Raw genomic sequence first — 13,758 nt, 5'->3', positions numbered from 1 at the left:
GATCGTCGGCTTTTCATCCCACCTAGATACACTCTAAGTATAAATCATCAGATTTATAAAGTTTACTTCAAGTACTGTTAAATATCAAAAATATCAATTTTTAATGATTTGCCATAAAATGTGTATTACATTGCGAATTTCAAAAAATCAAACTTATTTGATATCAAAAGGACATTCTTCGTATTCAGAATGCAATTCGATATGTCTGATGTGCTCTAATGTCCCACAATAAATACTGTCCAAACGTTCATACCCCTTCCCTTAAATAACATTATGTTAAAATATTTGCACTCAGCAAACACAGAAATGTTCTTAAAATGTTTTTTTCAGTTCATTATGTGGAGATGATATTTTCCCGTTGCCACCATTGGGCTGGTATTCATCAAACGTATCCCTCCATTCCTCCATATCGGTGTATTTCCAAGTATGAAATTCTTCTCTCCATTGCCGCTCTGTCTCTTCAAGGTTAGCTGCGTTGAACGTAAAAATAACAATATATTGATTATGTTGAATCCGAGTTCGCTCTGACAAACTTTGTTAGTGAGCGAGGTATGTGTGGGTGTATTGTGTGTGTATTGTGGGGGTGTGTGTGGGAGGGGTAGGGATAATTCTGAGCTGCGTACCTGCTGCTCGAATTCGGAAGTGACGAGGACACCGGAAAAGGGGGTCTTTCAGTGAGACTGGGTAAAATCTTACCAAAAAAGGGCGTCTTTCAGTGAGGCTGGGAAGAATTTTGGGTCAAAAAATAAAGTGGATACAAAATGTTCAATAAGATGTTCATCAAAATTTGAAAATGTTTGAAAATAAGGAAAAAAATGGGTAATTTGATAAGAGATTATCAGAAATTTACCCAAAACTTTTGTAAAAGGTGGTCTTTTGGGGACAGGAAAACAAAAAGGGGGTCATTGGGTGAGAGGGAGTTCAGTAAAACAAGAAAGGGGGCAATTGGGTGAGAGGGAGTTTAAAAAATGGGGGTCATTGTGGCCGCACATCCCCGTCACCCATTTTTAGTGAGTGCTCCTCCCCCGGGGATAGTATGTGTGGTAATCATGGCAATGTAATATTGTTGTCTTTCATGACTTTCATTACGATTTTTACAGAGATTTTTTAAAAGTTGCAAATAAACTAAAACTTAAGCAGAATTCTGTACAATTTGAAGGAGTACGGGTACCTGTAAATGTTGTTAATTGCTCCAGGTGTTCATTCCAGAAATGGCATTCATCAGCCTTGAGTCCTCTACCTGTCTTCAAGTTGACAGCAAGCTCTTTATATTGTAACTCAGGGAGAGAGAATGCTGGCCACGCTGTGTCGTCATTGTATGGAGGAGACGAGAAGGATTCTTTGTTAGGGTTACTAAAATATAAGACATTAGAAAAGATTATGTTTTAATACTAAATAAGTTAAACGGGAATCATAATATAGTTATCCCTGTGTAAAGGCCGCTACATGATGACATGATGTACAATATTTGACGTTCTATTTCCAGTAATGATTTACTTCTAACGAATGTTTCATGACGTAAAAGCGATAATATATTTCCACCTGACATTCGACATAACATATAATTAATTTTTCGTCAACACACATTCTTTAGAAGATAATAATTATTTGAAATAACTTAGATTGAATAATGAATACTTGTTGAACGTGTATTCTACCAGTCTACGTAGAATAGTCGGAGTCTGTACGGCCCTTAAAACAGCTTCGGCGTTTTTATTATTTTCTTCGTTTTTTTATTGGTTGCTAATAAAACAAACTTATATGACTCACAATCTGTTAGAGATATATCACTAGGAGATATTTACGGTGAAAAATCTGTGATCGGTTGAAAGTCCGTGAAAAATGTGTGTCGGATAACGCGGATTTTTCAACTGATTACAGAGTTTTGTCTTCTTATGATATGACTGTTATGGTTTTCAGCTCACCCAGTTTTGGCAAAGTTAGTCCAATATTTCATAATTCGAAGTGAAAGCGTCATTTCTTCCTCTGGATATTTATGAAATTCCAGGTGGGACGAAGGTTCAAATGGATAACCAAACACAAACTGAAGTTCCTCCCCGTGTGTAGCACCGAGCCATTTGGGTTGAACAACCGGGCTTGCGTAAAAAGTAACACTCGGCACATGCGTGAAGAAATATAAATACACGTCATGTACGGCAGCCATGGCGTGCAATCTAGCCTCAAAAATTGCCGGGCAAGAATACCAGTAATCAGTGGCAATGTTTTTCCAGTCTTCATAATAATCTGCTGCTGGGTCATCAACTTTAGACCAGTCCAGGTATACCTGTGTGAGTCCTTGTTCTATCAAATCATTTATGTAACGGCCATATGCAGTTAATAAAGCAGTGAGTTCTCGGTCAAATCGTTTCTTAGACACGTATGGCGTTTCTGAGCTATTCAAGTAAGATGGGAACGAGTACAAGATAAACACCGAAGCTTCATCCTTGTTGAAGCCGTGAATGAGTGGGCACTTTTTGAAGTTATTATTCTTGGCGGATGTCCTGGGTAGTTCGACGAGGAAATTATTGTCAACACAGAGTGCTGCGTAATATCCAAACTGTCATAAAAAGAACCGAACACACATCATTGTGAATATAAACTGCAACAACCTACCGTGAAAACTCGATAGTTAGCATACGGTAAACATTCGCCTAATGGCGCACCTGGGCTCCTTTGCCTTGGGGTAAATTTCATGTACAAATAGAGAGCTCCCTCCTTTAAAAATCACAACAAGAATTAAGGTTCCGTGCCCTTATTTGCTGGTGGGATTTTTATGGAAGGGTACTTTTAGTTTGTGCCTAAAATTTCAATTATGTCAAGGGAGCTCATGGCGCTATTAGACGAACGTTTACGGTATGTGCTTACTATGGAGCCCTTTTGAAAACATGAAATTTTACCAAAATAAACTCCGCCACTTTACCATCTCAGCTAATGGAGTTGAGACACACATTTGCAGGTTTACTTGTTCGTATATAACTATGTGTATCGATGATTTGCTCAAAACCCTTTACACTGTTGTGGATGGGGCTCTTCATGTTTGCATGTTTTAAAAGCGCTCGATAGTAAAGCATATATGCTAACTATTGAGTTTTTACGGTAATAAACAATATTTATTAACAACATCGGGATCTCACCAGCAGTTCATATCATGTTGTTGTTATTAATAATGTTGTTCTTGTCATTGACTGAAGTAAGGTTATTAACCTACCTGATAAGACGCTTGGTTTAGAACCTCGGCATCTACTTGGCGCATACATGATATCAGATCTTGTGTGTTAGTCGCTGAACATCCTACTTGTTCACCAATCTTGAAAGCTATCTCACGCTGTTCTTCCAAGTCTTCATGCAATGACCAATCCTCCAGTGAACTACCACTCTGTGAACATAGGAACAAAGTGAGCATTTTATAAAGTATGGTGTCAACCCAGCAAACACAAAACGTTTTCGACATCATTCGCAAAAGGTTATAAAAGGTGGTCAGAAAACGTTTAAATGTCGGGTTGTATAAAGAGTACATTAATGGTATAAAACGTTTTCATAACATTAAATAACATTTGTTGGTAATTTACTGCACAGGAAACACAAATGTTTTACAGAAAACATTTAAATGTCAGGTTATATAAAGGGTATAAAAACGTTTTAATAACATTCCAAAAACATTTTTGAGGGTTATTTTGGGGTTGAAAAATATTTTGCAAAAAATGTTTGCCTAAAATATTTACAATAACGTTTTTAAAATGTTTTCACGACCTTTATATAACCCGACATTTAAATGCTATTTAAACGTTTTGTAAAAAACATTTTAAGAACATTTCTGTGTTTGCTGGGTGCAAATATTTTAACATAATGTTATTTAAGTGTTGACAAAATATTTGGCCAAAAATGTTTGCAAAAATAATTAACAATGACATTTCGGAAACATTTTAAAAATATTGTTGTAGTGTGTTTTCATACAAAACGTTTTACAACGATTTCACGACATTTTAATGTTATTAAAACGTTTTTACCTAAACCAAAACCCAAAGTATAACTTAAAACGTTTTAAAAACGTTTTTGTGTTTGCTGGGAATGCCACATTATTGACAAAAAAGTTGAGCTAACAACGACCCCATACATTTCTTATCTTCTTTCTTATCCGAAAGGCTACCTTTCACTCTTAATTTGTTTTGTACATTTTGTTGTAATATACAAAATATCAAAATATTGACCACTTTGCTATGAGCGATAACCGTATTCATCTGCAATGTTTACACAGACTCAACATATTGCTACACAAAACTTGATATTCCTTTTTATCATTTCACAAAATAACAATTGCGATCAGGAACAAATTCAAAATTGGATTAAAACAATAATAATAATAATAAAAATTATGATTATAACAATAATAATAACTGTCAATCGCAAATGATTGCTTTTATTCCTTGTACTTGTTATATCTATTGTATTCTAGAGTATACATTTAAAGTATATTGAATTTCACCTGTAATATCGCCTGTTGAAAAAGTGGTTCACTATGTGGTGAAAACATATGTGCAGACACACTGCTACCACCGGCGCTCTCACCGAAGATAGTTATTCTGTTGGCGTCTCCTCCAAATGCTGAAATATACAGATAATAAATTAAAAGAAGACACACCTCGCAGTTTTCTTTCAGTCGAGTAACGGGCTATGTGAAATTTGCACCCCTCGATGAAAGATACGTACGACCTTAACACCTTTGTTTCCAATGGACATTTTATTGTGAAATGTCATTGTACAAGGAATTCATTAAAAAAAATTCCACATAGCCCCCGAATGAAAAGTATTTACTTATGTTTGTAATCACACAAAAAGCAGTTGGTGCGAATTTTACATCCGAACTAGGTGCTATTAAATTTTTATGAGCTTTTTTATTTTACATGTAAAGTCTATGGGGTGACGATTAGAAATGGGCGGCAATATTGAAAAACCCTCATTCTGGGCCATTTTAGACACTCAAATGCCCATAAAAAAAGAATAGCAGTTAGTTCGGATGTAAAATTCCCACACAATGCTACCTGAGTGAGTACAAACATAATTAAATACATTTCATTCGGGGGCTGTTATAGCAAAAACATTATATACCTTAATGGTTACTGAACAATGGGGAATGATTTTAAATAGAGCCACCCATTCAAGTAACCCCATTTGAAATTCACACTCCCTGTGTGGAAGATTAATGTTTAACACAGAGATTAATACAGAGACATAATTATGTGAAAGTTAAAACAAGTCTTCATCAGCACTCACTTTTTTAAAAGTTGAATATCGGTCTTAAAATGTTCTTTCAATTGATTTTGCGCTGAAATGCGCGCGAAAATGTTGACTATCATCGCTTGGATGGATGCTGAATTGGTCAATTTGGCGCCCCTAAGGGTGGCGCCCGGGGACGCTGCCCCCCCACCCCGTAGTTACGCAACTGAGTGTCTGTTGTGTTCTGTAATAGCTGAGGTCTTACTCACTGTTTTGGTAGTATACATCATTGTTTTCTTCCATCAAGAGGATAAGTAAATTTTTTTTGTCAATTTGCGTTTATCTGCCATTGTTAACTAAACTGCATCGACATTTTACCACATTGTGCAATACCAATTAATACATTTGATGGACAATAGTTCGCGAGGTCAGCAACACAAACTTATTTGATATCATCTGGACATTCCTCGTATTCAGAATGTAATTTGTTGTCTCTGATGTGCTCTCAGATCCCACGAAAATACCGTGCAAACGTTGGTATCCGATCTCTTAAGTGATTATTTTGACAAGATTTGTACAAACCATTGATATTTGTATTAATCCATCGTAGAGCCTCTACTTGATCCAGCATACCATAGTATACCGTGCAAACGTTGGTATCTGATCTTTTAAGTGATTATTTTGACAAAATTTGTACAAACCATTGATATTTGTATTAATCCATCGTAGAGCCTCTACTTGATCCAGCATGCCATAGTATACCGTGCAAACGTTGGTATCCGATCTCTTAAGTGATTATTTTGACCAAGATTTGTACAAACCATTGATATTTGTATTAATCCATCGTAGAGCCTCTACTTGATCCAGCATACCATAGTATACCATGCAAACGTTGGTATCCGATCTTTTAAGTGATTATTTTGACCAAGATTTGTACAAACCATTGATATTTGTATTAATCCATCGTAGAGCCTCTACTTGATCCAGCATACCATAGTTTCCTGGAGATGATTCGTCACCTGTAATACAAGGGATACGAAATATAGTTATATCAGTAGTAATATACCAAATAAGGAAGCATCATCATCCATTGGTCATTGACCAATCACAGCGCGTGTTGGAATATCAAGTTGAACAACTTTCACTAACTTTGCTGAGTTTAGCATATGTATGGTACAACGGGTACATGTACGCAACCTTTGCCCAATCATCACGATCGGCTTATTCAGTGCCGCCGACAAGGGGGGGGGAGGGGGTGCGTTGCCTCCGGGCCCGGGGTCCTAGGGGGACCGTAAAAATAAAGAAAACACACCTTAATGGGCCCATAAAAGCAAAGAAAAGAGACCTCAAGGGGCCCGTAAAAAAGGGGGACATGGCGTTCATTTTACCCCGGGCCCGTAATGGCTCTCGACGGCACTGGGCTTATTACTTCTCGAGACTGAAACATTGATCTAAAGAATGAAGACTTCGGTCATTTTCACGTAGAGTAGTTTGTGCCAATCCCGTTTCATAATTTTTGTGTGTCCATGTGCAGGGACGGCACATTGTGAGAGGGGCTGTGAAACGGTATTGGAAGTTCAGGCAAAAACATAATAATTATTTTTAGGTAATTATCGCTTTGATTTTCATTTCTGAATCGCGTGATGCTAATGTGCCGCCCAGATTTACCGCCCTTGTGCAGAAGTGTATGTCTTCATCTGGGAATTAGTACCTTTCGCGTTGGATAGGAGAGAGTGTTTTCTGTTCACGGCGGTAGACTGATTGAAGTAGTAGAGTGAAGTGAAAGAGTTGTAGATTAAGGGTGTGACCCCGGGGTGTGACCGTATCTTGTATATTATAGACTATGGTGTGAAAGCATAATAGATATATTGTTGAAGTTGAAACTAAAAATACTACATGAGTTAGATGCGCATCTGGTTGTAGCAGGTGGGGGACATAAAGGTGGTGTTATGTCCCCACAACCTGTCCCGTGTTAAGCAAAATTTTACAGTGTTCCGATGGCAGCCATCCCGCCATAGTTATAAAAGGGGGAGAGCGTAGTGGAATCTTTAGAAATTTCCATTGCTTGCGGATTTACGGTTGATTGAATGGATAAATACTAAAACTGATGTTGCTTTTACAAAATAATGGGATGAAAAATTCATTGTTTTACTTTAATTGACGACGAGCACACTTAAAACAAGTGAAATATGCAATGTTAATAATAATTAACATGATTTATAGATATGGTTTCAAACGTTAACGACAGTGAGCAAGGGGAGTGCCACGAACTAGCACGTGTTCAATGGGAGTCCGCGCTATACCATAGTTCAGTGGTAAGAATTATCGCCTCGGCGGTGGACAACTTGAAGGGATATTAATCTGGAAAAATAAAATCTGAAATTAATTGGCAACATTATTCTGTCTAAAAGGCTTTCTAGGTTAATCCAGGATTGTCAAACCCGAAAAATAATCAAATCAAATAAAAAGCCGGAGCGAATTTAATACAGGCAAGTAGAACATCATGTAGAACCTACCTGTTGTCAGATATCCAAACGTTGTGAGCCTGTAGTTGATAGTAACAATAATGACATCACCAACGGCCACTAAGGCGCTACCACCATAGAACCCTTGGTACCCATTCCCTGTCGTAAATCCTCCTCCATGTATGAACACCATAACTGCGGCATCTAATGGCTAAAAACAATACGGAATAAATTTTGATTGAAATTAAAGTTTGTCACTCGTTCTATTGCAACTTGTTGTATGTAATGTGAGACTTCTTTTCTTTTGATGTTTATTTATATATTTATTGTTAATTAATTAATTAATTAATTAATTAATTAATTAATTAATTAATTTATTTATTTATTTATTTATTTATCTATTTATTTATTTATTAATTAATTAATTAATTAATTAATTAATTAATTAATTAATTAATTAATTAATTAATTAATTAATTTATTTATTTATTTATTTATTTATTTATTTATTTATTTATAGTAAGAAATTATAGTGAAACCATCACTAGATACAGTGCTCAACTATAAAATATAGGAGCGAAATATATTATTATTAGTGAAATTACCACATCGTAATACAAATTTGTTTCGTATGGATGGTTTGACCCATCCACACTCGTCAGTTGCAATGTGTAAAATGACAAAGAATATGTCTTGAGTTTTGATGCGCGCGCAAGAGGAATTAACGCAACCGCGTATCTTAAAGTTGCGCAACACAATACGCGTCTTAAGTGCGTATCCATGTCTGGGCCTACTTATTGCTAAACATGCTAAAAGAGCGACTTATTTATAGTTACACAGTAAATGTTTTTTCTATGCCTGCAGCCACTTGCTAGTTCGTTTCTGTGGTTCAAGGTTGACATTTGTGGTTTAGTTATAATAAAGTATTTCTCAGTAATGCATAGATTGCATTTTTTGCTGCTGGTAGAGTACGATTTACTTCGAGCAATAATTCTCCATTTGATGGAATATGATACTTTCTTATCATTAAGGTTCCAGATGTAGTTGCTCAGAGCGGTGGCGTATCTTTGATTTACATTTTTGAAGGTACTGTTATGGACATTGAATCTTGTTTTAAATGGGCCTTCTGTAAGTCCAACATTATGTCTCTTCCTTGCGGTTGTCTGACCTTGTGACCGTCGCTTGATATATTACTCCCGATATCAGGCAATTTCCATCAAGAGGGCACAATTTGTTTTTGCAGTTGCAATTAGTGGTTTTTTGTGTCGAAGCCAAAGATGTTTTCGCAGATTGCAGCACATATTTGTTGTGTCCTGATATAAGTTGCTGCATGTTGGGCATGCAACTATAACTTATCTTTACGGTGTTTCTATTTAGAATCTTGTTGAGCTGGTGATCTGGAGTGAAACATTTATCTAGTAGGCTGAGAAACTTCTTTCCAACATTGGTAGAAACGGTATCGCTGTACGGCGGATTGAACCATGTAATGTTCCGTTTACGTCTGTGTTTATTTGCTTGCTGATTGCTATTTTGGCCAGCAGGGTTGTATTTCAGTTCGTAATTGTATCCACTCTTCTTTAAGGCTTCCTGGTATGGTGGAGTTGCGGCGTTAAAGATATCTTCGGTGGACGATATATTTGACAATCTTTTGCTGATGCTTTCGGGGATATTCCTTATTACAGAAGGTGGATGATTACTTTCTTTGTGGACGTATAAGATTGTGTTGTTAGGTTTCATATAAGGTTTGTAGGTACTTGTTCTTAGGTCCATTGTGATATCTAAAAAGTCAACGGATTTCTTGTTGGCTTCGATGGTGATTTTAAGGCCATTGCTTATTTATTTATTTATTTATTTATTTATTTATTTATTTATTTATTTATTTATTTATTTATTTATTTATTTATTTATTTATTTATTATTTATTATTTATTATTTATTATTTATTTATTATTTAATTTATTAATTTATTATTTAATTTATTAATTTATTTATTTATTTGTTTTATTTATCGATTGATTATTTGAATGACATACCTAATTGAGTGATGATTGATCGATTGCTACTTGTGGGACTTCTATTTATGAATGACATCGTTCATTAGTATTGATTAATTCCATTAAGCATTATCAAGTATTAATATCACAGGCTTTAAAGCAATTGGTTTAGTGGTTCTATCCCGTGCTTTACAACCGTGAGGTACCGGGTTCGATTCCCAGCTATGCCTATTTTTTTAAGACTAGGAAAATTACTGCAGTAAATTTATTTGGCGCGCGATCTCAGTTAGTCCTTTTCTGATGGCTTCTGACGGTTCGCTCTCTGGTATACGGTATTCGCTATTCGCTATACGAAATACGCTCATTCGATCAGGTTGAGTTCATATAGGAGTATACTATGTGAACTTAGCCTGATCGAATGAGCGTATTTCGTATAGCGAATAGCGCATACCGCATACCGTATACTTCTATGTGATCGCAGCCTTAAAGATACGTTCCTTATTCAACATATTCAATAGCTGTACTTGGAGACAAAACAGAAAAATACACAAACAAGCAAGCAAACACGTTGAAAAATGAAAATCCGATGACGAAACGATAAATGGATTCTCTTAATCTCTTACATTATCTAAAGACTTGCTATAAACAGGATACATAATTATCGCACTTCGCTCAACAAAGTCGGGATGAAAAACATCTTACGGTCAATAATTTCACAATTTTAATGCGCGGATAGCTTTTATTGTATTGAAGAGATGCAATATCTTTCAAAGAAAATGTGATTATATTACTATTCAAAAGACAATCACCTTATTTAAGTTCTTAGTGCGTCAATTAGCTGAGAGCAGGGAGAGTGATGGTTGTAACGGAAGAGAATAATGCTAAACGAAGGTTTGCAATGGTGCAACGTATCATATACCCTGTACCTGATTTATATTTTTGCCATTTGGCCCTTTAATGTTACCGTACATTTGGGGTCATAAAACCCAAATTTACATTAAAGTTATTGATTAGGTTATTGATCTTCGGACCCATGGGGTCCAAATTATATAACGTATAATATGCAAATAAATAATAAAATATATAAAGGAAGAATGTAGAGATAACATCTTGCGAATGGTAGTGAGCTTTAGCAAAAATGCACTAATCATTTTATAGTGAGCATGTAGAAGGATTCAAATATCACAGATATACTTTTGTAGATCCTGTGGTTCTTGAGTTATGTTGTCAAGAGGGCTCAAACCACATCACCTTTGTAAAACGTACATAACTCAAGGGGGCTGTTAGCCAAGAAAATGTCTAAAATATTTGCTTCAACGAATTTATATTCTAGTATATTTATAATATATTTCATAGTTTCTCACCTGGCTATTATTAGTCATTTTTAAAACGAGTTTATTTCAAAATGGTAATTTTATCAGTAATTCAAGTTTCTTTCAGCCATTGTAAGTCCAAATGACTTGAAACTTGGCAGAAAGGTGTATTTTAAGTAGATCTAGAGAAGTGCAGATCCCTTTTTTAACAAAACCCCTCAAAAAAATTGCCATATTTTGAACTGTTACCATGGCAATGGTGAATGCCGTGACGGAAAAAAATAGATTTTTGAGTTGAGAATTGTTATACCAGTGTTGATTGTTTATCCAAAAAGTCTAAAATAACCAAAAATGCCTTCTTGGCTAACAGCCCCCTTAACAACAATAAATCAAGCAAGTTTTCAAAATATGTGATTTGTACGCTGATCTTCTGCAGGTGGTTTTGACAATGAAAATCGGTCTTTTTGGTTGCCTCGACCAACGTTACTTAGACAACCCTTAATGTAAATACCCACGAGAACCAATACAACCCGCAACCATCGCGTAAATAAACGTGCAAACAGTGATGCTCTGGATATACGCGATAACTTTGCAACCGTGCACTATTTTTTGGACACAGAAAATGTATTTTAGGTGCTTTGGTTGAAATAGAACGAGGAGAATATGCAGCGTAACTCGGTGTATTATTAGCTTTGGAAGAATGCAATTTGCAAACATGTCCACCCTTGGAGATGTAATCACAAAAAGTTGTCCAACTCCGTAATCTATAATAGATTATTAATAGAAAAGTTTTTGTGATAAAAACTCGAACTGTGGTTTTGCATTTCCAAATTACATATTTTTTTCCTGTTAGAATCGCCGATTTAGAAAAAGTATTAGAGCTGTGAATTATGTCACGGCAAAACGTGTGTTGTATTGACACAAAAATGAGACTATACATATCTTGAAAAGTTATAAATTTATGTATTAAACATATAAACATATTTTTATGTCATTTGGGAAACTTTATGTATATCTTCAATTCGAAAGGTCAATTTTTTCGGCTTACACTTAAAACACATTATGTCATTTTTTTATAATTTGCCATAAAATTGTATTCAATAGCAAATTTAAAGAAATCCTAATTATTTCATATCAGAAGGACATTCCTCGTATTCTGAATGCAATTAGCGTGAGGTTGCGGGCTCGAAAACTTTCAGTGGTTAGTACGCTCTTGTGTAAAAATTGAGGAGTGGTTAGCGACAACTTGGAAAGTGTGCTGAGGCTTGTAATTTATACATATACCTTGGGTTTGGGAGCGATACATACCTTAGGGTTGGGCGCATAAACATTAAGATGTAAGCAGTCTTCGCTCATAGAAAATAGGTTAGCTTCGGGATGAACCTGCATACATATATCCCGAAAATAAGTAGCATTGTAAATATCATCTTCATTCCATGGCTCTTTACGTAACGGAGGCGCAAACCGTCTCTCTCCAACAGGAGGTTCCGCATAAGGAATCCCCAAATATACGTCTATGTCTTTATTCATGCCGAGGAAATCGTTTTCAAACTTAACCGTTTTTCCCATTAGAGTTCCCTGCTCAACAGTTACCATCGGTTGGCACTGTATCAGTGCAATTTTGCTCAATAAGCCTGTTATTATTATTGTGAACACTGCCATTGTTTTTGGTTTTATGAGCTATATATCAAAATCACAACAACTTATTTATGCCCGGCATTTATTGTAAGCGCAAAAGGTCAAAGTCCATGTAAATAATATACAGGATGTCCATGAAAAAATTGACTCGTTGGTAATTTGAATTTAGGAGTATTTTAGTGCACTAAGCTCCAATGTGGCAAAAAAAATTAGCGCGCTTCGCGCGTATTTGTACTATCATCATGATCATAATGCCACGGATCCACAATTATGCTGATGTGCCCATGCACGGAACCTCCAAATAAATCCTCTAAAATCAGATAAACATCCTGATTTGGGATAAATCTAAATTTTAAGTATAAAATGAAACATTCCTTGTGCTTGTATTACATGCGCAATTGTCCCACCGGGAATGTTTCAAACATTCTCCTCCCTCAATCAATGACATGTGACCCAGATACCACACCTCTGGAAACAACACTATTAAGTATAATGTTTGTTATACGATAATGGGGGGGGGGGGTCAAAAAAGTTTTGTCTGTCAAAAGAGGGGGGTCAAAAAAGATTAGCGGTCCATCGAGGGGGGGTCAAAACGTTTTTGAGTGAAAAATTTGAGGAAGACCAGCCCACCCCACCAAAGTATTAATGAACACTCCCTAACCCAGCGGAACTAAACAATTGATGTGGTTGAGGAATAAAAGAGTTGTCGCATACGTGTTTGCATTTCGACATTTGACCGCTGCATCCACCATTCTTGAAAAATAAACATTTTAAGAAAATACCTCATTTTCAAACCGTTCCGCGGATTACAATATCAACTAGTAATCTGTATCTGGAGTACCCATTTTACTGTACATGAGGCGTCTATTGTCATGATTGATATTTGAATCCGTGGAACGGATTAAAAACGTGGTATTTTCACAAAATGTTTATATTTCAAGAACGAAGCGTTCAATTGTCAAATTACACAGTATGTGAGAGCTGATTTATTCCTTAACCGCATCAAGTATTTAGATCAATTTGTAGACAGAAAGTTGACGAAACACAATTAAATAAGTATTTAGATATGTTTGTTTAAATACTCGATATGATAAGTTTCCGAAGACACAATTCTTTCAGGGACACTTGAATAAA

At 35.8% G+C, this 13,758-nt stretch overlaps 1 protein-coding gene across 1 annotated transcript; it reads right to left on the bottom strand.

The window, feature by feature from the left end:
- Positions 1–312: 312 nt before the first annotated feature.
- LOC140169269 (cholinesterase-like) lies at positions 313–12,648 on the bottom strand. Its single transcript, XM_072192526.1, has 8 exons — positions 12,295–12,648; positions 7,731–7,890; positions 6,156–6,233; positions 4,484–4,602; positions 3,209–3,376; positions 1,926–2,557; positions 1,172–1,353; positions 313–470 (listed from the first exon to the last, which is right to left on the bottom strand). Exons 1-8 carry the CDS (start codon positions 12,646–12,648, stop codon positions 313–315), a joined length of 1,851 nt encoding a protein of 616 aa, XP_072048627.1.
- Between the last annotated feature and the right edge of the window lie 1,110 nt (positions 12,649–13,758).

Source organism: Amphiura filiformis, chromosome 14, assembly GCF_039555335.1.
Source record: "Amphiura filiformis chromosome 14, Afil_fr2py, whole genome shotgun sequence".
NCBI lineage: Eukaryota > Metazoa > Echinodermata > Ophiuroidea > Amphilepidida > Amphiuridae > Amphiura > Amphiura filiformis.
Note: the sequence above shows the minus strand (reverse complement) of the source record. Positions and strands in the feature narration are given on the sequence as shown.